The 23,940-nt window shown below is 49.6% G+C and overlaps 2 protein-coding genes across 8 annotated transcripts in view; one reads left to right on the top strand and one right to left on the bottom strand.

Annotated features, from left to right (window-relative positions):
* Positions 1 to 9,587: 9,587 nt before the first annotated feature.
* On the top strand, positions 9,588 to 15,125 carry HIGD1B (HIG1 hypoxia inducible domain family member 1B). 6 transcript variants are annotated; one of them, XM_030800669.1, is made up of 4 exons: positions 9,588 to 9,798; positions 12,745 to 12,895; positions 13,903 to 14,037; positions 14,981 to 15,125. In XM_030800669.1, exons 2-4 carry the CDS (start codon positions 12,796 to 12,798, stop codon positions 15,043 to 15,045), a joined length of 300 nt encoding a protein of 99 aa, XP_030656529.1. In that variant the 5' UTR covers positions 9,588 to 9,798; positions 12,745 to 12,795; the 3' UTR covers positions 15,046 to 15,125. The 6 variants fall into 6 exon arrangements, 5 of the variants coding, with proteins under 5 accessions (XP_030656529.1, XP_004091423.1, XP_030656527.1 ...); XM_004091375.3 differs by lacking the exon at positions 9,588 to 9,798 and adding an exon at positions 11,256 to 11,353 and having other exon boundaries at positions 12,703 to 12,895; XM_030800667.1 differs by lacking the exon at positions 9,588 to 9,798 and adding an exon at positions 11,267 to 11,353.
* A 356-nt stretch (positions 15,126 to 15,481) lies between these two features.
* EFTUD2 (elongation factor Tu GTP binding domain containing 2) overlaps positions 15,482 to 23,940 on the bottom strand; it is a 51,091-nt gene continuing 42,632 nt past the window's right edge. For both annotated transcript variants that reach the window (XM_030800654.1, XM_030800653.1), the window contains 9 exons: positions 21,687 to 21,769; positions 19,543 to 19,629; positions 19,181 to 19,307; positions 18,894 to 18,981; positions 18,149 to 18,267; positions 17,928 to 18,022; positions 17,057 to 17,210; positions 16,355 to 16,462; positions 15,482 to 16,014 (listed from right to left, as the gene is read on the bottom strand). In XM_030800654.1, the coding sequence (XP_030656514.1) occupies positions 15,919 to 16,014; positions 16,355 to 16,462; positions 17,057 to 17,210; positions 17,928 to 18,022; positions 18,149 to 18,267; positions 18,894 to 18,981; positions 19,181 to 19,307; positions 19,543 to 19,629; positions 21,687 to 21,769 (957 nt within the window). In that variant the 3' untranslated portion in view covers positions 15,482 to 15,918. The remainder of the gene's footprint in view (positions 16,015 to 16,354; positions 16,463 to 17,056; positions 17,211 to 17,927; positions 18,023 to 18,148; positions 18,268 to 18,893; positions 18,982 to 19,180; positions 19,308 to 19,542; positions 19,630 to 21,686; positions 21,770 to 23,940) is intronic.

Here is a 23,940-nt window from a genome sequence, read left to right as displayed (position 1 = left end):
CGGAGGTTGCAGTGAGCCAAGCTCCCACCACTGCACTCCAGCCTGGGTGACAGAGCAAGACTCTGTCTCAAAAAAAAAAAAAAAAAAAAAGAAGGAAGGATAGTGGTTACTTGGCAGGCAGGATAGTTACTGGAAAGGAGCATGAGGGGTTTTTGAGGGGCTGGCCCTGTTCTGTTGAAACTGCCTTTGCAAAAATCATGACAGTGAGAAAAATCTGACACAGGCTGGGGATGGTGGCTCATTTTGGGAGGCTGAGGTGGAGGATCACCTAAGGTCAGGAGTTCGAGACCAGCCTGGACAACATGGTGAAACCCTGTCTCTACTAAAAATACAAAAAAAGGCCGGGTGCAGTGGCTCACGCCTGTAATCCCAGCACTTTGGGAGGCTGAGGCAGGTGGATCACCTGAGGTCAGGAGTTCAAGACCAGCCTGGCCAACGTGGTGAAACCCCATCTCTACTAAAAATACAAAAAATTAGCCGGGCGTGGTGGTGGGCGCCTGTAATCTCAGCTACTCAGGAGGCCGAGGCAGGAGAATTGCTTGAACCCAGGAGGTGGAGGTTGCAGTGAGCCAAGATTGCGCCATTGCACTCCAGCCTGGGTGACAGAGCAAGACTCTGTCTTAAATAAATAAAATAAAATAAAATAAAATAAAATAAAATAAAATAAAATAAAAAAGTAGCCAGGAGTGGTTGCACATGCCTGTAATCCCAGCTACTTGGCACGAGAGTCGCTTGAACCCAGGAGGTGGAGGTTGCAGTGAGCAAAGATCTCGCCACTGCACTCTAGCCTGGGCAAGAGAGAGAGACTGTCCCAAAAAACAACAACAAAAAGAAAAATCTGACACAGGAAAATTATAGCAGTGAAAGAGATCTGACCTAACCGACTCCATCTTACTTTTAACCTCCAAGCTGCCCTTGTTCATTCCTGGGAATAGGCTGACTTCTCCATGGGACGAACTGACTTTATAATTTAATTTGGAAACAAAGATGATAACAGTTCCTTCCCAAAATAAATCCCCTCTGCCTGGGGACCACAATGCCTTTGTAAAACTAGCAAATCAGCTATAAATTAGGGGCCAGGCCGGTGGCTCACACCTGTAGTCGGAGCACTTTGGGAGGCCGAGGCAGTCGGATCACCTGAGGTCAGGAGTTCAAGACCAGCCTGACCAACATGGAGAAACCCTGCCTCTACTGAAAATACAAAAAAAATTAGCTGGGCATGGTGGTGCATGCGTATAATCCCAGCTACCCGGGAGGCTGAGGCAGGAGAATCGACTGAACCCAGGAGGCAGAGGTTGCCGAGATCACATCATTGCACTCCAGCCTGGGCAACAAGAGTGAAACTCCATCTCAAAAAAAAAAAAAAAAAAAGATTAGAAATTAGGGCTCAGGAGTCATGCAGCCAGAGGCCATAAGATCCCTAACCTCAGCCGGGCACGGTGGCTCATGCCTGTAATCCCAGCACTTTGGGAGGCCGAGGTGGGTGGATCACGAGGTCAGGAGATCGAGACCATCCTGGCTAACAAGGTGAAACCCCATCTCTACTAAAAATACAAAAAATTAGCCGGGCATGGTGGCGGGCGCCTGTGGTCCCAGCTACTCGGGAGGCTGAGGCAGGAGAATGGTGTAAACCCGGGAGGTGGAGCTTGCTGTGAGCCAAGATGGCACCACTGCACTCCAGCCTGGGTGACAGAGCGAGACTCTGTCTCAAAAAAAAAAAAAAAGATTCCTAACCTCTCCAATTGCTCCTTTGCTCCTATGGATGACATTACTATTATAAAACCCAATATTGGCCAGCATGGTGGCTCATGCCTGTAATCCCAACGCTTTGAGAGGGTAGGGTGAGTGGAGCACATGGGCCCAGGAGTTCGAGACCAGCTTGGGCAATATGGTGAAACGCTGTTTTTACTAAAAAAAAAAAGTAGCTGGGCGTGGTGACACACATCTGTAGTCCCAGATACTTGGGAGGCAGAGCAGGGAGGATCTGCTAAGCCCAGGGAGGCTGAGGCTGCAGTGAGCCATGATCACACCACTGTACTCCCGCCTGGGCGACAGAGTGACAGCCTGTCTCAAAAAAAAAATAAAAAAATCCTGAGATTGGTATATTTTTTCAGATCCTGCATTCTGAGGCACCAGCTGGTGCCACCCAGATCAGTAAACTGGCTCAACTAGTTCTGGATGCCACCCAGGAATGGAAGACAGCTTCAACCCCCTATGATTTCATCCCCAACCCAACCATCAGCATTCCCCACTCCCTAGCCCCCTGCCCACCAAATTATCCTTAAAAAACCCTAGTCTCTGAATTTTGGGGGAGACTGATTCAAGTAATAAACTCCAGTCTCTCGTGTAGCCACCTCTACATTCATTAAACTCTTTCTCTATTGGGAAAACCTGCTGTTTGCAGTGCATCAGCTTTTCTGGGTAGCAGGCAAGATGAACTCTTCGGGCAGTTCACTGTTCTTGAGCTGGGAGCTGAATACGCAGGTGTGTTCAGTTAGTACATTGACCTGCATACTTGGTTGATTTGTTTTTTCTTTTTCTTCTTTTTTTTTTTGAGATGGAGTCTCATTCTGTCGCCCAGGTTGGAGTGCAATGGCGCAATCTCAGCTCACTGCAACCTCCGCCTCCCAGGTTCAAGCTATTATCCTGCCTCGGGCTCCTGAGTAGCTGGGGGCTACAGGTGCGCACCACCACACCTGACTAATTTTTGTATTTTTAGTAGACGGGGTTTCGCCATGTTGGCCAGGATGGTCTCAAACTCCCGACCTCAGGTAATCCATCTGCCTCAGCCTCCCAGAGTGATGGGATTACAGGCGTGAGCCACCGAGCCTGGCCTCTTTGTTTTCTTGAGACAGAGTCTCACTGTGTCACCCAGGCTGGAGTGCAGTGGCACCATCCCGGATCACTGCAACCTCCACCTCCCAGGTTCAACTGATTCTCCTGTCTTAGCCTCCTGAGTAGCTTGATTACAGCTGTGTGCCACCACATCCGGCTAATTTTTCTATTTTTAGTAAATACAGGGTTTCACGATGTTGGCCAGAGGTGATCTTCCCCCTGCCCCACCGCTGCCCCCCCTCCCAAAGTGCTAGGATTACATGAATGAGCCACCACGCCTGGCTGAGCTGCATACTTTTGATAGTGTGCTTTTCTGTAGCATATTAAGACAAATGAAAACCTTTAGGCCGGGCATGGTGGCTCATGACTGTAATCCCAGCACTTTGGGAGGCCGAGGCGGGCAGATCACAAGGTCAGGAGATTGAGACCATCCTGGCTAACACGGTGAAACCCCGTCTCTACTAAAAATACAAAAAAATTAGCCGAGCGTGGTGGCGGACGCCTGTAGTCCCAGTTACTCGGGAGGCTGAGGCAGGAGAATGGCGTGAACCCGGGAGGCAGAGCTTGCAGTGAGCCAGCCTGGGTGGCAGAGCGAGACTCCGTCTCAAAAAAAAAAAAAAAAAAAAAGAAAACCTTTAAGGTCAGGCACAAGGCGGTTGTATCACATGAGCTCAGGAGTTCAAGACCAGCCTGGCCAACACAGCAAAACCCTGTCTATTAAAAATACAAAAAAGTTAGCCAGGCATGGTGGTGCATGCCTGTAGTCTCAGCTACTCGGGAGGCTGAGGCAGGAGAATGGCTTGAACCCAGGAGGCAGAGGTTGGTTGCAATGAGCCGAGATCACACCACTGCACTCCAGCCTGGCAACAGAGGGAGACTCTATCTCAAAAAAAAACCTTTAAAATGGTTATTAAAACATTTGATTTTATATATATATATATATACACACACACACATACACACATATATGTGTATATATATAAAACTATAAATATATAAATGTATTTTTATATATACAAATGTTCATTAGGTATTATTTTCCTATAGATTCATGAATGAATCTGGAAGGGAAAACTCCCCATCTTTTATTGTTGCCTATTTCTTTTTTCTTTTTCTTTTTGTTTTCTTTGAGACAGGGTCTCACTCTGCTGCCCAGGCTGGAGTGCAGCAGCATGATCACAGCTCACCACAGCCTCAACCACCTAGGCTCAAGTGATCCTCCCACCTCAGCCTTCTGAGTAGCTGGAACTACAGGCATGCGCCACCATGCCCGGCTAATTTTTTTTATTTTTAGTAGAGACAAGGTCTCCCTATGTTGCCCAGGCTGGTCTCGAACTCCTGAGCTCAGTCAATCCTGCCTCCCCCTCCCAAAATGCATTGCCTGTTCTTTCTTCCTAGAGACTGGGAACAATACATTCATTTACTTTTCCTTTTTTTTTTTTTTTTTTTTTGAGACAGAGTCTCACTCTGTCGCCCAGGCTGGAATGCAGTGGCGCAATCTCGGCTCACTGCAAGCTCTGCCTCCCGGGTTCACGCCATTCTCCTGCCTCAGCCTCCTGAGTAACTGGGACTACAGGTGCCCGCCACCACGCCTGGCTAATTTTTTATATTTTTAGTAGAGACGGGGTTTCACCGTGTTAGCCAGGATGGTCTCGATTTCCTGACCTCCTTGGCCTCCCAAAGTGCTGGGATTACAGGCGTGAGCCACCGCACCAGGCAATACATTTACTTTCTAATTTGTTACCTTATTACCGAGCCACCAAGCCTGCAGCTCTGTCTCTCTTCTGATAGAGCAACATTTCTTTTTTTCTTTTTTTTTGAGATGGAGTTTTGCTCTTGTTGCCCAGGCTGGAGTGCAATAGCGTGATCGAGGCTCACTGCAACCTCCACCTTCTGGGTTTAGGCGATTCTCCTGCCTCAGCCTCCCGAACAGCTGGGATTACAGGCACGAGCCACCACGCCCACTAATTTTGTATTTTTAGTAGAGACAGGATTTCGCCATGTTGGCCAGGCTGGTTTCGAACTCCTGACCTCAGATGATCCACCCGCCTCAGCCTCCCAAAGTGTTGGGATTACAGGCGTGAGCCACCATGTCTGGCCACTTGTAGATACTTTAAAAAACAAGTAGGCTTGGCCAGGTGCGGTGGCTCACGCCTATAATCCCAGCACTTTGGGAGGCTGAGGTGGGCGGATCACAAGGTCAGGAGATCGAGACCATCCTGGCCAACATGGTGAAACTCCGTCTCTACTAAAAATACAAAACATTAGCCGGGCGCAGTGGCGGGCGCCTGTAGTCTCAGCTACTCGGGAGGCTGAGGCAGGAGAATGGCGTGAACCCGGGAGGCAGAGCTTGCAGTGAGCCGAGATGGTGCCACTGCACTCCAGCCTGGGCGACAGAGCCAGACTCCATCTCAGAAAAAAAAAAAAAAAGGCTGGCCACGGTGGCTCACACTTATAATCTCAGCACTTTGGGAGGCCAAAGTGGGAGGATTGCTTAAGCCCAGGAGTTTGAGACCAGCCTGGGCAACATAGTGAAACCCTGTCTCTACAAAAAATGTAAAAATGAACAGGTGTGGTGGCCTGCACCTGTAGTCCCAACTACTTGGGAGGATCGCTTGAGCACAGGAAGTTGAGGCTGCACTCTAGCCTAGGCAACAGAGCAGAGCAACTCCCTGTCTCAAAAACAAACAAACAAACAAAAAACCCAAAAAAACCCCCCAAACCGAAAATATAACCTAAAGCTCTTGTCTTCTAGTCAAGACTTCTTTCTCTCCTCTACCACCTTGGCAGCTAGTGATTTCCTTTAATCCCACTACTCGTGGGGAAACTGAGGTCAGAATTCCAGGCTAGAGGCTCTTGGGCCCAGGCATTCGCCAGGATATGGGGCAAACCAGGGTGTCTGCTACAATGTGAGCTCCCTGAAGGCACGGGCACTGCGTCCCAGCTCCTGGAACAGAGGCCAGCAAACTGTAGGTACTTAGGAAGTATATGCTGAGTGATTAAGTGAATGAAGTCTCACCATTCCTAGAACAAGAAAGACCACTGCTGGAGGGAAGGGGAAAAAAGCTGTAAGTTTCAAACAGGGAAATGGATCTCATTTCCAGCCTTTGGCAGAGAGTGGTACAGCTGGGTGCTGTGAGAACCACATCACTTTTAATCCACATGGGGCTCAGGCAGGAAAGGATCAAAACCCAATTTGAGAACTTGAGAGTCGCCCTGGGGCTCTGTGGTTTGGGAACAGTAGGGTCAATCTGAAGGCTGCAATGTGTCACTATTTCCATTACACACTTTCCAGGGTCCCCACTTAGCTGGTAAACTCAGAGCAGATTCTTCTGTCTTGGAAGATGGAAAGAGGCCCAGAGAGGTAAATTTTTTTTGTTTTTTTGAGATGGAGTCTCGCTCTGTCACCCAGTCTGGAGTGCAATGGCAGATCTCGGCTCACTGCAACCTCCGCCTCCCGGGTTCAAGCGATTCTCCTGCCTCAGACTCCTGAGTAGCTGGGATTATAGGTGCACACTGCCACACTTGGCTAATTTTTTGTATTTTCAGTAGAGACGGGGTTTCACCGTGTTCTCCAGGCTGGTCTCAAACTCCTGAGCTCAGGCAATCCACCCGCCTCAGCTTCCCAAAGTGCTAAGATAACAGGCGTGAGCCACTGAGCCCGGCCCAGAAAAAGTTTCGAGAATGCTGCTTGTTGGGAACAGGGAGTCCTGCCTGCCCCAGACTGGATAGTAAGAATTGTTAAAGAAGTTATTGATTACTCTTGCCGGGCACAGTGCCTCACACCTGTAATCCCAGCACTCTGGGAGGCCGAGGTGGGTGGATCACGAGGTCAGGAGTTCAAGACCAGTCTGTCCAATATAGTGAAACCCCATCTCTGCTAAAAATTGAAAAAAATTAGCCGGGTGTGGTGGTATGCACCTGTAATCCCAGCTACTTGGAAGGCTGAGGCAGGAGAATCACGTGAACCCAGGAGGCGGAGGTTGCAGTGAACTGAGATCACGCCACTGCACTCCCACCTGGGTGACAGTGTGAGACTCTATCTCAAAAAAAAAAAAAAAAAAAAAAGAGAAGTTATTGATTACTCCTGCTAATGGGAGAGAGGTATTAGTGGTATTAGTGGGAAACACCACCCTCCCTCTCCACTAATCCCAGCAGTTTCAGTTAACCTGTGGGACACATTATACTGCTTCTCCCTGCCCCTGCCCACAGGGATGTTGACTGAACCAGATTTTTTTGTTGTCAAAAAAGTTCTTTTGGCCAGGTGTGGTGGCTCATGCCTGTAATCCCAGCACTTTGGGAGGCCAAGCCGGGTGGATCACCTGAGATCAGGAGTTCAAGACCACCCTGGCCAACATGGTGACCGTCTCTACCCAAAAAGACAAAAACTAGCTGGGTAGTCTCAGCTACCTGGGAGGCTGAGGCAGGATAATTGCTTGAAGCCGGGAGGCGGAGGTTGCAGTGAGCACCACTGCACTCCAGCCTGGGCGACAGTGAGACTCTGTCTTGGAAAAAAAAAAATTAAATTAAAAAATATGTGAAGTCTTCTCAGAAAGATTAGTGGATACCAAAGGTACTTTCTGGCTTCAGGCCTGTGGCCCTTGGGGCTGTCCTTGGACAAATGCTAGGAGGTCCTTGGAACTCAATGCCTGTTTATAAAAGGGTGGGTGGTGGGGGGTGGGGGTGTTACAGACTGCCTCCACCAGGAAGCGGCCTCAGCCTAGCCATATTATCTGGAAACTTTCACTGCCTGTTCCTGTTACTCCACTCCTTACCCTTCAAGTGCCCCAGACACAACTATATCCCCTAATGTTTTCTCCCAGCCTTTCAACCTCGTTTCTTCCCATTCCAACCCCAACTGGGAGCATCCTCTGTCCCTAGTCTAGTTTATTCTCCATCATGCCCTCACTTACAGCTCCCATTAGCTCAAGGCAAAAGCTGCGTGTCCCTCCCCTCCCAGTCACTGGCTCCCTTGGGCTATAAATAGCATAGCTGTGCCTTAGATCGTGTTGAGAGCTTCAAGACTTAGTCCCCCTTCCCCCCATCCCTTCCCCTTTAACACAACAGGGAGAACAAGCCTAAAGCTTCCAGTTGGGGTGGGCAAGCCCAAGAAGGAGGGGGTCTGGGGGAAGGGAATGAAAAAAGCTGTGCTGAATTCGGAACCACACAGAATATGGTAACTTTGCCATCTGTTGTCAGGGACTCTCCGCTTTTTCCCCAGCCTGCTACCCATTCCCTGCCACTTGCTCCTGGAGGAAGAGGAACAGCAGGAGTTAGCAGAATTCTAACAATTCTCTTTTAACCCTTGCGATCATCCTATGGCCAGGTGCTACCTTGATTTTACCAACGAAGCCAAAGACTCTAAGAGATTAAATGGCATAACCCAATATTTAGAGTGGTTGGTCTGTGGGCTAACTGATCCCACGTCTGACTTTGGCCTACACTAAGTTTGTCCGCATCATTGATTTAGGCCCCTCTAAATCAGAATTTCTATTGATGTGACCTGATTTGGAAGAAAAAGAGGTCTACTAAACAAATTACTAATGTAGCAATGCATAAATGGAAAACATTAAAGACTCGGCATGTTCACAAAAATGATGCTATCATAATTTTATCTTATCTGTTTACTAAAGTAGGACTCTACAAAAATCTGTTCCTTTAAGTTTTTTTTAGTTACTGTATGTTCTCAGAAGTTTTTGAAATACAAAGCAATTTGACTTCTTCTATTTCAAGACTTCCCCTCCACTTTACATTCTCTCAAGTTAGTCCTGAGTAGTGAGTTAGAAGTCTGGTCTTTTTTCTGTCGCTTACTGTTGGGCAAAATGCTTAATGGAGCCCCAGGTTTTTGCCTGTGAAGTGGGGATAATAATAGCACCTACCTCATTGCTATCGTGAGAATTAATCTACACAAAGGAGGCCAGGCATGGTGGCTCACGCCTATAATCCCAGCACTTTGGGAGGCCGAGGTGGGTGGATCACTTTGAGGCCAGGAGTTGGACACCAGCCTAGCCAACAGGGTGAAACCTCATCTTTACTAAAAATACAAAAATTAGCCAGGTGTGGTGGCGCGTGCCTGTAATCCCAGCTACTCAGGAAGCTGAGGCTGGAGGATCCCTTGAGCCCAGGAGTTCGAGGCTGCAGTGTGCTTTGATTACCACCGCACTCCAGCCTGGGTGACAGAGTGAGACTCTGTCTCAAAACAAAACAAAACAAAACAAAAACAAAGCAATTAGCACACTGCTTGGCCCATAGAAGGTGCTCAGTAAATCATAGTAATTATTATTATTTCTCAGCTCCGGGCTGAGATGCTGTGGGAACATCACCATCATTTCAATAGGGAGAAGCTGAACTTCATTATCCATGGTTTGGCTCCTGTTCTTCAAAGGACTTGGAGCTGATCCTGTTTCCTGCCTTGTCTTATCCAGACATTTTCATCCCCCTTCTTCTGGCCTAGACCAGTAAGGGAATATACCGTCCATCTCCTGAGAATTCAGGCCACTGCTGGAACCTGGAGAGGCAGCAAAGGAGGGTGTGTGTGAAAGGCTGGGAGGAGAGTTCCCATGGACACTGGGGACATGTGAAGGCCCTGGGGAGTTGCTGTGACCCTGGGTCTCTGCCTAGAGCAGTGAATGCTGGGGAGAGAAAAGGACATCAGCTGCCGAACAAATTTCCAGTGCTGCAAAGCCCCTTTAGGATAAACACACAGGGCTGAGTAATCTAGGGAAGGAACAAAGGCCTGGGATGGAGTGGGATCTCCCTAGCACACCCTATCTTTTTCCATTTGCTTAGCACATACTTTTTCTTCTCCTAAACAAGGGTGCCAGGATATACTAGCATTCCTAAGCTTCAGTACTTATCTGGAAAGGGTTTCCATTTAACCAGCCCCCTGGAGGTTAGCATTGCAGTTAGGAGTGCAAACACTGGAGCCAGCCTGACCTGGGTTCAGATGACAAAACTGCTCAGGTAAGTCATTAAGCCTCTCTGAAGCTCCATTCGTCTGTGAACAAACTGCTACTTACCATATAGAATAGCTGAGAGTTTTGAAATATGCTGAGTACAGGGCTGGGCACGGTGGCTTATGCCTGTAATCCCAGCACTTTGGGAGGCCGAGATGGGCGGATCACCTGAGGTCAGGAGTTGGAGACCAGCCTGGCCAACATGACGAAACCCCATCTCTACTAAAAACACAAAAATTAGCCGGGCGTGGTGGCAGGCGCCTATAATCCCAGCTACTCAGGAGGCTGAAGCAGGACGATCACTTGAACCCGGGAGGCGGAGATTGCAGTGAACTGAGATCGTGCCATTGCACTCCAGCCTGGGCAACAAGAGTGAAACTCCATCTCAAAAAAAAAAAGAAAAAAAAAAGAAATATACTGAGTACAGAAGAACCCTAATCCTGGTCCTGTCATCCCTGCAACCTGAGTGAGCATCACTCCATAGGTAGTATAAAGAGTTCTGGAAGCTGGGCCCTGTAGCTTCCACCTATAATCCCAGCACTTTGGGAGGCCAGTTCTGAGACCAGCCAGGGTGACATGGTGAAACTATCCCTACCAAAAATACAAAAATGAGCCAAGTGTGGTGGTATGTGCCTGTGGTCCCAGCTATTTAGGAGGCTGAGATGGGAGGGTTGCTTGGGCTGGGAGTTTGAGGCTGCAGTGAACCAAGATCACACAGCCTGGGTGACAGAGGGAGACCCTAGCTCAAAAACAAAACAAAACAAAAAACCCCAAAAACTGGCTGGGTGTGGTGGCTCATGCTTGTAATCCCAGCACTTTGGGAGGCTGAGCCAGGTGGATCACAAAGTCAGGATTTCAAGACCAACCCGGCCAACATGGTGAAACCCTGCCTGTACTAAAAATTTAAAAATTAGCTGGGTATAGTGGCACATGCCTGTAATCCCAGCTACTTGGGAGGCTGAGGCAGGAGAATCACTTGAACCTGGGAGCGGAGGTTACAGTGAGCCGAGATCGTGCCACTGCACTCCAGCCTGGGTGACAGAGCAAGACTGCGTCTCGGGAGAAGAAAAAAAAAAAAAAAATCCCAAACCAAAAGACAGCCCAGAGAGTCTGTCTCTCACAACTAGGGTATTTTATTTACATCCCACATTGTTCACAAGAGTATCTGAGGGAGTGTAACTTGGGGGACCCAGGCTTTCTGCTCATCCTTGTTCCTGTATCTCCATCTCCGTTCTCCTCCTCAAGCCTGTCTCTGATCCAGCCACTTAATTCCATGGGAATTAGAAGACTGAATCTAGTTAGGGGCTCCCCTCCATTTGGTCTTTCCTTACTTTCCAGTGCCTGGAGCTCTGGCTTGGGACTCAGCGGATTGGGGGTTAAGACCGATCCCCTGTCCTTTCCCCTCCCCTCTCCATCCCTGACTTCAAAGTTTTCAAAAGCCCAAGTCACTGCTTCCCTGACCCCATAGTGGCAGCTCCATCTCAGCTTTTGGTCGGTTCAAAACAGCAGACACTGAGCCCTGGCCTGGCTGCTCGTTCTCCTCGTTCTAGCCATCTCCTAGGGTAAGCACCAGCATGCCAACGACCTGGGGGGCCACCAGTCCTTGCTCCTCCAGGAGAGGAGGGCTAACTAGGATAGAAGCTGACTCAAGGGCAGGCACAGTGGTTCATGCCTGTAATCCCAGGACTTTGGGAGGCTGAGGTGGGCAGATCGCCTGAGCCCAGGAGTTCAAGATTGGCTGGGTGACATGGCAAAACTGTCTCTACAAAAAATACAAAAATTAGCTGGGTGTCGTAGCATGAACCTGTAGTCCCAGCTACTTGAGAGGCTGAGGTGGAAGGACTGCTTGAGTCTGGAGGGTCAAGGCTGCAGTGATTGACACTGCACTCCAGCCTGAGTGACAAAGTGAGACCCTGCCTAAAAAAAAAAAAAAGATAAGAAAAAGAAAAGAGAGTTTGCCCTATGGTTAGGCTTAGAAGGCATCCCATTGGACAGGGCACAGTGGCTCACACCTGTAATCCCTGCACTTTGGGAGGCTGAGGTGGGTGGATCAAGAGGTCAGGAGTTCAAGACCAGCCTGGCTATCAGGGTGAGACCCTGTCTCTACTAAAAAAATACAAAAAATTAGCTGGGCATGGTGCACACCTGTAATCCTAGCTACTTGGGAGGCTGAGGCAGAATTGCTTGAACCAGGACCCAGGAGGCGGAGGTTGCAGTGAGCCGAGATGGCACCACTGCACTCCAGCCTGGGCTACAGAGTGAGACTCCGTCTCAAAAAAAAAAAAAAAAAAAAAAAAGAAGGCATCCCATTGGCAGCACCCGTTTCCAGCCCAGGGATGAAGGTAGTCAGTTGGTAATTGTGAAGAACCTGCCTGGAAAGAGATGGACCTGGAAAAACGGGAGCAGCTCAGGAACCAGAATGTGTTCCTTTAGTACTCATGTGCAAAATATATGCTAAATTACATGCAAATCAATGTCCAATCATTATAATCTCTGGCAATTTGGTAACTAATGCTGTGACACTATCTGGTCTAGGACGGTTCTGGCTCCCTGGGGCCAGATCCTGCTCTGTAGCTCCCACAGGAGAAACCATCACAGACCAAAGGCCAGCGGGGGCCCCAACACTCAAGGACTGTTTCTCCCACCACCATCTGTGGATTTTTCCAGCTGTTTTTCTTGGCCCAAGGATCACACCCATAGGGATGCAGATGGGGGAACGGGAAACTGAGAAAGCGGTGAAGACAGAATGAGCTGGGGAAGAGGCAGATGGTAGGAAAGGGAGACGGAGAAACGGCACTAGTGGCCCGGGCACCTGAGATGGGATACCTGGGAGGGACATCTTTTCAAGTAGAGGCTGTGTTGGGGCATGGTGAGAGAGGGTCTTAGCAGGTAACCTTCCTTTCCTCTCCAGACTGAGGAATCAGAGTTCTGATTGTGGAGTGCCTCTCTCTAGGACAGGGCTGCAGCATAGGAGTCTCAGCTGCTTACATCCAGGTCCAGGATTATGTCTGCTAACAGACGCTGGTGGGTACCACCTGACGACGAAGACAGTGTGTCTGAGAAGTTCCTGAGGAAGACTCGGGAATCTCCGCTGGTACCTATAGGTAAGTGAATAAAGGAATGGGGTGCGAGTAGGAGGCCTTCTCTGAGCAGTCATGTCTCCTGGTACCCTCCAAAGAGAATGAAGCAGAGGTCAGAAAACTCAAGTGGTCCTACTCACGGAAGAAGGGAAACAACAGCAAGGGTTCCAAGGGCAAACCCTTACAATGAAATCAGGACGTCTGGATGGGTGGAGGTGGCGGCCAACTGAGTACATGGGATATGAGGAACCTGGAGCACCAACACTGAAGTGCGAAGGGTCAGAGGAACACCTTGGGGTCCCCCAGGGCTTCCTTCCTGATGGCCCTGGTAGAGGAGGAAAACAGCTGTACCAGGAGGTGGGAGCCAGCAGTGTGGCTGGAGAAGGGCCCAGGGCGGAGCAAATTGGTGGGGAGGGGCTGTGTCGTGGTGATCAGCTATTTGTATATGGTTATACATATGCAGGAGGGGTGTCACTGGAGGGAGGCAGCCACTTTGAAAATGCCATTGAAGGGCAACAACTCAATATATATATATATATATATATATATATATATTTTTTTTTTTTTTTTGAGATGGAGTTTCACTCTTGTTGCCCAGGCTGGACTGCAATGGCACAATCTCGGCTCACCACAACCCCTGCCTCCTGGGTTCAAGTGATTCTCCTGCATCAGCCTCCTGAGTAGTTGGGATTACAGGCATGCACCACCACGCCCGTCTAATTTTGTATTTTTAGTAGAGACGGGGTTTCTCGATATTGGTCAGGCTGGTCTCAAACTCCCAACCTCAGGTGATCCACCTGCCTTGGTCTCCCAAAAGTGCTGGGATTACAGGCGTGAGCCACCACGCCCCGGCAACAATTCAATATTCTAATGATCCCCCTAGGTCCCCCACAACTCTCCCCCACCACCACCAGATGCTGCATAAAACCAGCTGTTTATCCAGGAGCCCAGCCTGCCTGGCAAGGTATCTCTCATCAGGGGAGTGCTGTGCATTGTGGCTGTGGCCCAGGGGCTGTGTTCTCTGCCCACAGGCTTAGGAGGCTGCTTGGTGGTAGCAGCATACAGGATTTACCGGCTGAGGTCTCGTGGTTCCACCAAGATGTCCATACACCTGATTCACACCCGAGTGGCAGCGCAGGCCTGTGCAGTGGGTGCAATCATGCTAGGTGAGTAGCTTTGTGGGGTCGCAGGAGAATGAGGGCAAAACCGATCATGCAGTTTGTAGGTCTTTAAGTCCCAACAGTTAAAAGTACTGTGCTTGGCTGGGTGCAGTGGTTCACGCCTGTAATCCCAACACTTTGGGAGGCCGAGGCGGGCAGATCATGAGGTCTGGAGAGCAAGACCATCCTGGCCAACATGGTGAAACCCCGTATCTACTAAAAATACAAAAATTAGCTGGGCGTGGCAGCAGGTGCCTATAGTCCCAGCTAACTCCGGAGGCTGAGGCAGGAGAATTGCTTGAACTTGGGAGGTGGAGGCTGCAGTGGGCTGCGATCCGCCACTGCACTCCAGCCCGGGTGACAGAGTGAGACTCCGTCTCAAAAAAAAAAAAAAAGAAAAGGACTGTGACTTAAGTTCCTGTTCTGGGCTCCACATCACATCCTTGGTGAAGCCCCTATACTGAGCCATCTTCCCTGTTTAGGCTCCTGTCCCAGGCCTATGGGGACAGTGTCTCATGACAGTTTGCCCTAGGGGTGAGAAAAATCATGCAACAGAACATATGTTGAATTTCTCTTCCTCTTGAGATTAAAAAGCAGACAGCCACTTGCTAACTGTGTGACAGTGGACAAATCTTTCTCACTAAGCCTCAGTTTCCTGATGTGTAACATGACAATAACCACCCCTGGCTTGCCTACCTTGCAGGCTGCTGTGAGGTTTCTCAGATACACAATACATGTGAAAGTGTTCTGTGAACTGTCAGATAGGTGGTTTCCCCAGGCTGTGTGGTCAGATGCTTGAAGCAGCTGTTCGGACCTGGGGCAGAAAAATGAGCGGGAAGCTGGACTCTCAAGGGAGCAGCTACAGGTGAACCCCTGGGATGCCTGAGAGAGCCAGAGGACAGGTGAAGGGGTTGATGCCAAAGGGCATTATTTCTTTTCTCTCACACAGGTGCTGTGTACACAATGTACAGTGATTATGTCAAGAGGATGGCACAGGATGCTGGAGAGAAGTAGGACTCCTATAAGAGCCGGGGATGTCCGACTCCCCTAAATCAATCTCTGGTACATTCCTAATAAAGCAGTTTTGAGGAAAATCAACAGACTCTTTTTCACTGGGGGAGAACAGAGTAAGGGACTGGCGGTAGCTGGGGAGAGGACTTGGAGTAAATGGCTGGAAATCAAAGTGCTCTGGCCCCCTACTCCAGGGCAAGGGAGATTCTTAGGGGAGGCAGCAGTTTCCTGAGGAGGTGGTGGGGTAGACCTCTGATCCCATGAACCCAACAACTCCCAAGCCATCTTAGGTCCCACCCAGAAGCAGCATGGAGTGGGAGCAAGGGGGCAATAATGGGGCCTTGGCGCTCATGGGAACGCTGAATTAAAAGGCAGGCGGCTTCCCTGGGGACCCAGGCAGGAAGGAGGCTGCAGCTGGAAGCACAGGCAGTGAAGCCTCTTGGGAGATGACATATATTCACAGTGTAAGCACCAGACGGGGCAGGGGAGACGAGGATGAAAGGAGCAGAGCAAGACAGAGGTCAGAATGTTCTGTTCACTTGCAAACCATGGCTAAGGTCAAACTTGTAGAAAATAAAATCCCATGTAAATCCCAAAGATAGTGCCCCTTGGGGTTTCATCCCCTTCTCTTTCTGTGAGCCCAAGCTCCTCTCTTTTCCTTGGGAATGGAGCCTGGCAGAGGCCACAGAAGGAAGCAGGAGGCCAAATGCTCCTCTCTCACGGGGGCTCTGGGTTGGAGGTTGGTGAGTTGTTCAAGATGGCAACAGCAGCTTCCAGACTCTGACAACACGAAGGCCACGTCATACGAGGTCTCAGCTTCAAGTACAGGAGTTGCAGCCCACTGTAGGGAGCAAAACCTCCCAGGAGTCCATGCACTCACATGGGGTAATTGAGTACAACATCCTGTTTGGCAAGTTCCAGCAACATAGGATCATCGAAGAATTTGCTGATGCTGACATCTTCACTGAGGCCCTGCAGGGAATGGGGCAAATACAAGAAAGCCCGAGGTGGTCGCAGACTGAGCGAGGAGACTATCCAAGACCTGTGCTCAGTGGGGAGGCTAGTGGTGGCTGGAATGTAGGTGGTGGTGTTTCAGGAGCCCTGCCTTTAGGGTACTATCACATGGGAGGATAAGGCTCTCCTTTCCCAACGAGATTGGGGCCCAGGTCTGGTTGCCTAAGGAGTATACAGATCATATCTCTACATTGGAAAAGTGTCCCTTAGGAAAAGGGGCCAAAAGAAAGAGAGAGAGATCCTGCTTCTGAGAGTCCTGGGGGGTTGAGGGATGGCAATAGGCCCAAGGGAGACATACCTTCCTACGGCGGGTTTTGATCATGAATTCCCGGGCCAGGTGAGGAGCTGGCTGTGGCTCCAGGGGGCGGATGACAATGCTCTTGTCCAGAGGATCACCAGGCACAATCTAAAAGGCAAAGGAATTTCAGATGGCCCAGGCAGAATTCTCAGAAGATTCAGGCCCAGAAGCAGGACTCTTCTTATTTATTTTCTTCTTAAATTTATTACTTATTATTATTTTTTTGAGACGGAGTTTTGCTCTTGTCTCCCAGGCCCGAGTACAATGGCATGATCTTGGCTCAACGCAACCTCCACCTCCCGGGTTCAAGCGATTCTCCTGCCTCAGCCTCTCGAGTAGCTGGGATTACAGCATGCACCAACACACCCAGCTAATTTTGTATTTTTAGTACAGATGGGGTTTCTCCATGTTGGTCAAGCTGGTCTCAAACTCCTGACCTCAGGTGACCTGCCCGCCTCAGCCTCCCAAAGTGCTGGGATTACAGGTGTGAACCACCATAGCCAGCCCTATTATTTCTTTTTTTTTTTTTTTTTAAACTGAGAGACACAGATTCAAGTTGCCCTGAATATATGCTCCCCAGAGGAGGACTCTTCTCCAGGATGCTGTACACCTCACTTAGGGCTTGGAAAGGGATCAGGACAGAAGGGGATGAGGCTTGCAGAGGTGGGAAGCCAAGTCCGCCAGCCTGCATTGCTTTCTCACCTGCCAGTGGTGGAAGACAGACAGAGAAAAGGCTTGTCCCTGGGTGTGAGTCCGGAGATCAGTCTCAAAGCCAAAAGAGTCGATGGCTGGGATAAAAGCTTTGATGGTGTACAGAGGAGAGCCTGGGATGGGTGCATCCTGAGTCACGTGCCCCCTGAGACAGAAAAAGAAAGGCTGAGCCTCTAGTCACACACAGGCCAAAAGCCAAGAAGCAATCCAGCATTTGCTGTTCCCAAATGCATTCCAGCCCAGAGTTACCATCAAAGAAAGAGTAACCAAGAATGTTCTACAAAAAGCAGAAAAGGCTCAGGGCTCTCAGTATAATTCCCTGTGGAAGTCAAAGTGGCAGCAACCTCTGGGCAGAGGACAGGAGTGGGACGGTGAAGGGACAAGGGCCCAAAGACATTCCCATCACTGATTTGCCTCAGCACTGCCTCCAACAGCTCTGTGAGGACGGGATCCCAAAAGAAATGTCAGTATGTCAGTTTTTTTGTCGCCCAGGCTGGAGTGCAGTGGCGCCATCTCGGCTCACTGCAAGCTCCACCTCCCGGGTTCACGCCATTCTCCTGCCTCAGCCTCCTGAGTAGCTGGGACTACAGGCGCCCGCCACCACGCTCGGCTAATTTTTTGTATTTTTAGTAGAGACAGGGTTTCACTGTATTAGCCATGGTGGAGAAATGTCAAATTTTAATCTGCAGAAAAGCTGGGGCTTGCCTTCCTCCGTTCCTACTTCCTTCTGGATAATCAGCTCACGGGGTTTCCTGAGTGAGGAGGGTAGAGGAGGCCAACCTCTCCTCCCTGCAGGAGCCGATGTGACTCCTGTTCTGCTCTTGCTCTCACCACTCTCCCTAATATGCCTGGGGCTGCTCACCTGCGCCTGGCCAGGACGGTATAAACTGCAGAGACGCAATCTGCAGGGGCCTGGACCTCTACAAAGTAGTAAGGCTCCATCAGACGAGGAGTAGCCTGCAGCAGAGCAAGAAGAAAGGCCCCTCAGCTTGGGGAAGGCTGGGGGCCTATAGTCCCACTTGCTCCTTCACTTAGTCCCCTGTCCAGTGAAGCAGATGGTCCCCTACCGCCCCATTCTCTTACCATGAGGAAGGCAGAGTAGACAACTCTCCTGGCTGTGGGGATAATCTGGCCCCCGCCCCGGTGCAGGGGCTCCTGGGCAACCACTGCATCCAGGATCTTAAACTTGACATTCCGAATCACTGTAAAGGAGGTGGAGGGAGTGACTGGGGAGAGGTTCTGGGCCTGTCATGGGGCCATGGCGGAGTAGCAGTCTCCTGCAACACTGCAGCTGTCTTGCAGTCATGAAAGACATGGTACAGAAATCACATGGGAGGTGGGCGTTCTAACTGAATGAGCAAGGCCCATGGCAGAGGTCAGAAGTTAAGCGTATGTTCTTAGTGTTTGCTTCAGGCCATGCGCAGACTTAGAGCTTTCCTAGAAGTTTATTTCCTTCTTCTGCACATATTTACATTTTTGTGGATGTAGAATAAATTCCAGAATTGTACATTTGGTCCATGAAGCCCAATCAGGTCTATAAACCACTCCAATCTCATCATCCTCTTGATATCTCTTCTCAAATACATCCAACACCAAACCCTTCTCAGAAATGAGGAGCAAATGACAGTTTAGAAATGACTTAAATTTCCAGGTTATACCACCAGGATAAGGAAGGAGAAGGGAAGAAGCTGGCCCAGGACATGGGATGGTCCTGTGTACCCCAAGCTGCTTCTCCTGCCGGGTCCTAAAGATGGTGAGCCCATCCCACCCATATGCCTGGCTGCAAGAACCCTCGAGGACTGGGGTGGGGGAGTGCTGGTGGACTTACATTCATCACAGAGGGGGCCCTCCCTGGTTCCCCACTGGAAACCTTGAACGATGCTGTCCTTCACTGAGCCAAGAAGAGCCTTGTCCACCTACAGAGAAACATGAGGCCTCCTTAGCAGTCGCCCTGGCAACAGCTGAAGCATTTAGAGGGAGAAGACAGATGTGCCTGTAAGGGGATACTGTCCTTCAGCAGAGGACACAAGATACTTTTGGGAAAAGAACACTTTGTAGTTTCTTCCACTCCAGAGGTTAGAGACCGCCACCCAGTTCCCATCAGTTCTGCTGTACCTCGGAGGGCAGAGTATCATCCACCAGAATGTTGGGGCCGGTCGCATCAGGGCCAAAAGCCCAGATGGAACGGGCAGCCAGCAGATCCCAATCGTACTTGGTCTGGAAGAACTCTCCCAGCTTCTTCCTGGGGAAAGGAGGAGACAATGGAGCTGTTGGCCAGCTCTGTGATTGCTGGTCCTGGAGCCACAGACCCTCCCTTCCTGGAAGACAGTCACTTCATCCTACCCACTGTGCCCAGAACAAGAGCAAAGGCAAAGACATAAATGCTTCCCAGAAAGATGTGTGCTCTTAGAGACCCGGCAGGTAAACTGTGGCATCCCTGCCTCCTTTTGACCCTGGCGTCAGAGCCCTGTTCTCACCTGTTCCACGTAATCTGGACCACCTCATTCTCTATGTCCTCTGCCAGGCCCTTCTCAAGAGGCTCAGCAATCATGGTGATCTTGTTCCTGGTCAGAATGGAAATGGGTGGTGAGGACGGCTAACAGAACAGAAGAGGCATTCCTAAGAAAATGATAACAAGATGGACAGCTGAGGAAGTGACATCAGTGAAAGCCACAGGGGCCAAGTGTGGTGGTTCAGACCTTTAATCCCAGCACTTTGAGAGGCCAAGGCGGGAGGATCACTTAAGCCTGGGAATTTGAGGCTGCAAAAAGTGGAGTGCTCACACCACTGCACTCCAATCTGGGTGATACAGCAATACAATGCCTCTTAAAAACAAACAGCCGGAGGTGGTGGCTCACCCCTGTAATCCTGGCATTTTGGGAGGCCGAGGTGGGCGGATCACGAGGTCAGAAGATCAAGCCTATCCTGGCCAACATGGTGAAACCCATCTCTACTAAAATACAAAAAATTAGCCGGGCGTGGTGGCATGCACTGGCGCGTGCCTGTAATCACAACTACTCAGGTTCAGGCAAGGGAACCACTTGAACCCGGAAGGCAGAGGTTGCAGTGAGCCGAGATTGTGCCACTGCACTTCAGCCTGGTGACTGTGCAAGACTCCATCTCAAAAACAAAACAGAACAACAACAAAAAAAAACCAACCAAATAAACAAACAGAGCCTGGGCAACAAAGCAAGAGACCCCATCTCTATAAAAAATTAGCCAGCCAGGCATGATGGCTCACACCTGTAATCCCAATACTTTGGGAGGCTGAGGCAGGCAGATCATGAGATCAGGAGTTCGAGACCAGCCTGGCCAACACAGTGAAACCCCATCTCTATTAAAAATACAAAAATTAGCTGGGTGTGGTGGCACTCACTCCCTGTAGTCCTAGCTGCTTGGGAGGCTGAGGCAGGGGAATTGCTTGGACCCAGGAGGCAGAAGTTCCAGTGAGCCGAGATTGAGCCACTGCACTCCAGCCTGGGCTACAGAGACTCTGTCTCAAAAGAAAAAAAAAAAAAAAAAAAGCCAGGTGTGATTAGCACACCTGTAGTCCCAGCTACTTGGGAGGCTAACTAAGGCAGGAGGATCACTTGAGCTTGGGAGGTTGAGGCTGCAGTGACTCATGGTGGCACCACTGTACTCCAGCCTGGGTGACGAAGTGAGACCCTGTCTCAAAAAAATAAAAAAATAAAAAAAAAGTAAAGCCACAGTATCAGGGGCAAGGTAGACCAAAAAGGGCAAAGGGCTCATCTTTCTTTCATTTCAATCTACTGGTCTTTATAAAAGTAAGGTTTAAGCTGGGCGTGGTGGCTCATGCCTGTAATCCCAGCACTTTGGGAGGCTGAGGCGGGTGGACTGCCTGAGGTCAGGGGTTTGAGACCAGCCTGGGCAACATGGCGAAACCCCATCTCTACTAAAAATACAAAAAATTAGCCGGGTGTGGTGGTGCGTGCCTGTAATCCCTGCTACTGGGGAAGCTGAGGCACAAGAATTGCTTGAACCTGGGAGGCAGCGGCTACAGTGAGGTGAGATCGTGCCACTGTACTCCAGCCTGAACGACAGAGCGAGACTCTGTCTTAAAAAAAAAAAAAAAAGTAAGGTTTAAGCTGGGCGTGGTGGCTCACACCTGTAATCCCAACACTTTGGGAGGCCAAGGTGGTAGGAACACTTGAGCCCAAGAGTCCAAGATCAGTCTGGACAACAAAAAAATAAAAAAATTAACAGATGGCCTGGTGTGTGCCCATAATCCTAGCTGCTTGGGAGGATTGCTTAAGCCCAGCAAGTTGAGGCTGCACTCCAGCATGTGTCAAAAACAAAAAACAAAAAACAAAAAGTGAGTAAGGTTTGGAGTAAACTTTTAAGATAGTCATTTTATAGAGACAAAGTGGCAGTTATGAAACTCCTCTTGGGAATACCCAAGGCAAATAATCCCATGTCATTGTGTTCAAAGGCAGAAGGGCTGAGAGGGCTGGAGTGAAACTCAAGTATTGTAAGCACCCCCCACTCTGAGCTGTAGAGGTCTCTATGTGCATAGTGCTCACGGTGGGGGTGGAGGTGGAAGATAAAGGAGAGAGAGTGTCCAGGAGGGTGCAGTCCCGGGGACACTGTGCTCCCAACTTACTTCTTATTTGGCGTTTCAGCAAAGCACTTGAGGGAGGATGTTTCCACCACCGTCTCACAAAACGTTACAACTGGGTCAGCCACCTAGGAAACAGAAAATAAATTACTGAAGCGAGGTCTAATTTTGTTGGAAGGGCAACCATTTACCTAAGGGAATTCAGAAGCTCCCTTGACACTACCTCTATGAAAATCCCAACTGCCTTAATCAGCACAAGTGACAAGTACAACAGCATGTTAAAAGAGCTGTCCAAACCATCACCAAAAAGCCCGAGAAAACTGAACTGTAGTAAAGAAATTAGATTCCTGAGCCAAGAGTAAGTGGGGTATCAAACTAGGGCCTTAATTCTAGTCTTCAAAGGTAGCTCTCAGCATCCGTTCGGCCATCCACCACCATTCACTGAACAACCCCTACGGGTCTGACAGAGCTGGTGCTAGAGACCCACTGGCGTGCACCCATGCCATTCTCAACCCACAGCATCTGAGTGAAGCTCTGCCCTGAAGCCCCAACATCGTCTGCTGCCCAGGAAACCTAGTGTTTTCTTTTTTTTTTTTTTTTTTGAGATGGAGTCTTGCTCTGTTGCCCAGGCTGGAGTGCAGTGGCATGATCTCGGCTCACTGCAAGCTCTGCCTCCCAGGTTCACGCCATTCTCCTGCCTCAGCCTCTCCGAGTAGCTGGGACTACAGGCGCCCGCCACCACGCCCGGCTAATTTTTTTGTATTTTTTAGTAGAGATGGGGTTTCACCGTGGTCTCGATCTCCTGACCTCGTGATCCGCCCGCCTCGGCCTCCCAAAGTGCTGGGATTACAAGAGTGAGCCACCGCGCCCGGCCAAAACCTAGTGTTTTCTATGACACCAATCCTTCCTCCTTCCTAGATACATCAGTAGAGGAGTCTAAGAAGGGTACTGAGGGTCTCCACAGGGCCTTGGAGAAAATACATCTCAACTAGGACAAGGAGGCCAAGCAACACATGGTTTGAGGGGCTACATCAAGGCTTGACAAAGAATCTGGGAGACAGTCCCCACTCTCTCCTTGAAACCACCCACTCTGAGACCTAATCACCACCCATGGGTTAATTGTTTAATTGTGCAATTATTTCCCTAACAAAGGACCAAGAATAACTTTGGCTTGGGAGCCTTTATTTTCTTTTTCCTTTTTTTTTTTTTTTTTTTTTTGAGACAGAGTCTTGCCCTATCACCCAGGCTTGAGTGCAATGGTACGATCTTGGCTCACTGCAACCTCTGCCACCCGGTTTCAAACAATTATCCTGTCCCAGCCTCCCGAGTAGCTGGGATTACAGGTGCCCACCACCATGTCTGGCTAATTTTTGTATTTTTAGTAGAGACGGAGTTTCACCATGTTGGTCAGGCTGGTCTTGAACTCCTGACCTCAAGCAATCCAACCGCCTTGGCCTTTCAAAGTGTTGGGGTTACAGGCGTGAGCCACCGTGCTCGGCCTGTTTTATTATTTTTCAATGCATTTATTTTTTGAGACAGGGTCTTGCTCTGTCACCCATGCTAGAGTGCTGTGGCATGATCATAGCTCACTGCAGCCTCGAACTGCTGGGCTCAAGCAATCCTCCTGCTTCAGCCTCCAGAGGAGCTGGGACTACAGGTGCAAGCCACCACACCTGACTAATTTTTATTTTTTAGTTTTTTGAGACACGGTATGACTCCATCTCAAAAAGGAGAGCAATGGCACAATCATTGCTCATTGCAGCCATGACCTAGGCTCAGGTTGGGGAGCAATGGCACAATCACAGTTCATTGCAGCCTTGACCTTCTAGGCTCAGGTGATCCTCCCACCTAAGCCCCCCAGTAGCTGGACTACAAGTACATGCCACTGCACTGGGCCAGTTTGTAGAGACAAGGTTTCACTATGTTGTCCAGATTGGTCTCAAACTGGGCTCAAGCAATCTTCTCACCTCAGTCTCCCAAAGTGCTGCGATTACAGGAATGGACCACCACGCCCAGCCTGGCTAATTTTTTTATTTTAATTTTTGTAAGGACAGTGTCTCACTTTGTTGCTCAGGTTGGTCTTGAATTCCTGGCTATAAGCAATCCTCCTACCTCGGCCTCCCAAAGTGCTGGGAGTGAGCCACCAAGCACGGCTGAGCCTTGATTTTAAACGTATGACACGGCAGAAGGGGGCAAACCAGTTCTCAAAAACCTTCCCATATAAGGAGCAACAAATCATGGTTTTCACAAACACATGTACTCTCTCTTCCCTTGGAGCTTCCCAGGAATTCAAGGATTT

This window comes from Nomascus leucogenys, chromosome 19, assembly GCF_006542625.1.
Source record: "Nomascus leucogenys isolate Asia chromosome 19, Asia_NLE_v1, whole genome shotgun sequence".
Classification (NCBI taxonomy): Eukaryota; Metazoa; Chordata; class Mammalia; order Primates; family Hylobatidae; genus Nomascus; species Nomascus leucogenys.
Note: the sequence above shows the minus strand (reverse complement) of the source record. Positions and strands in the feature narration are given on the sequence as shown.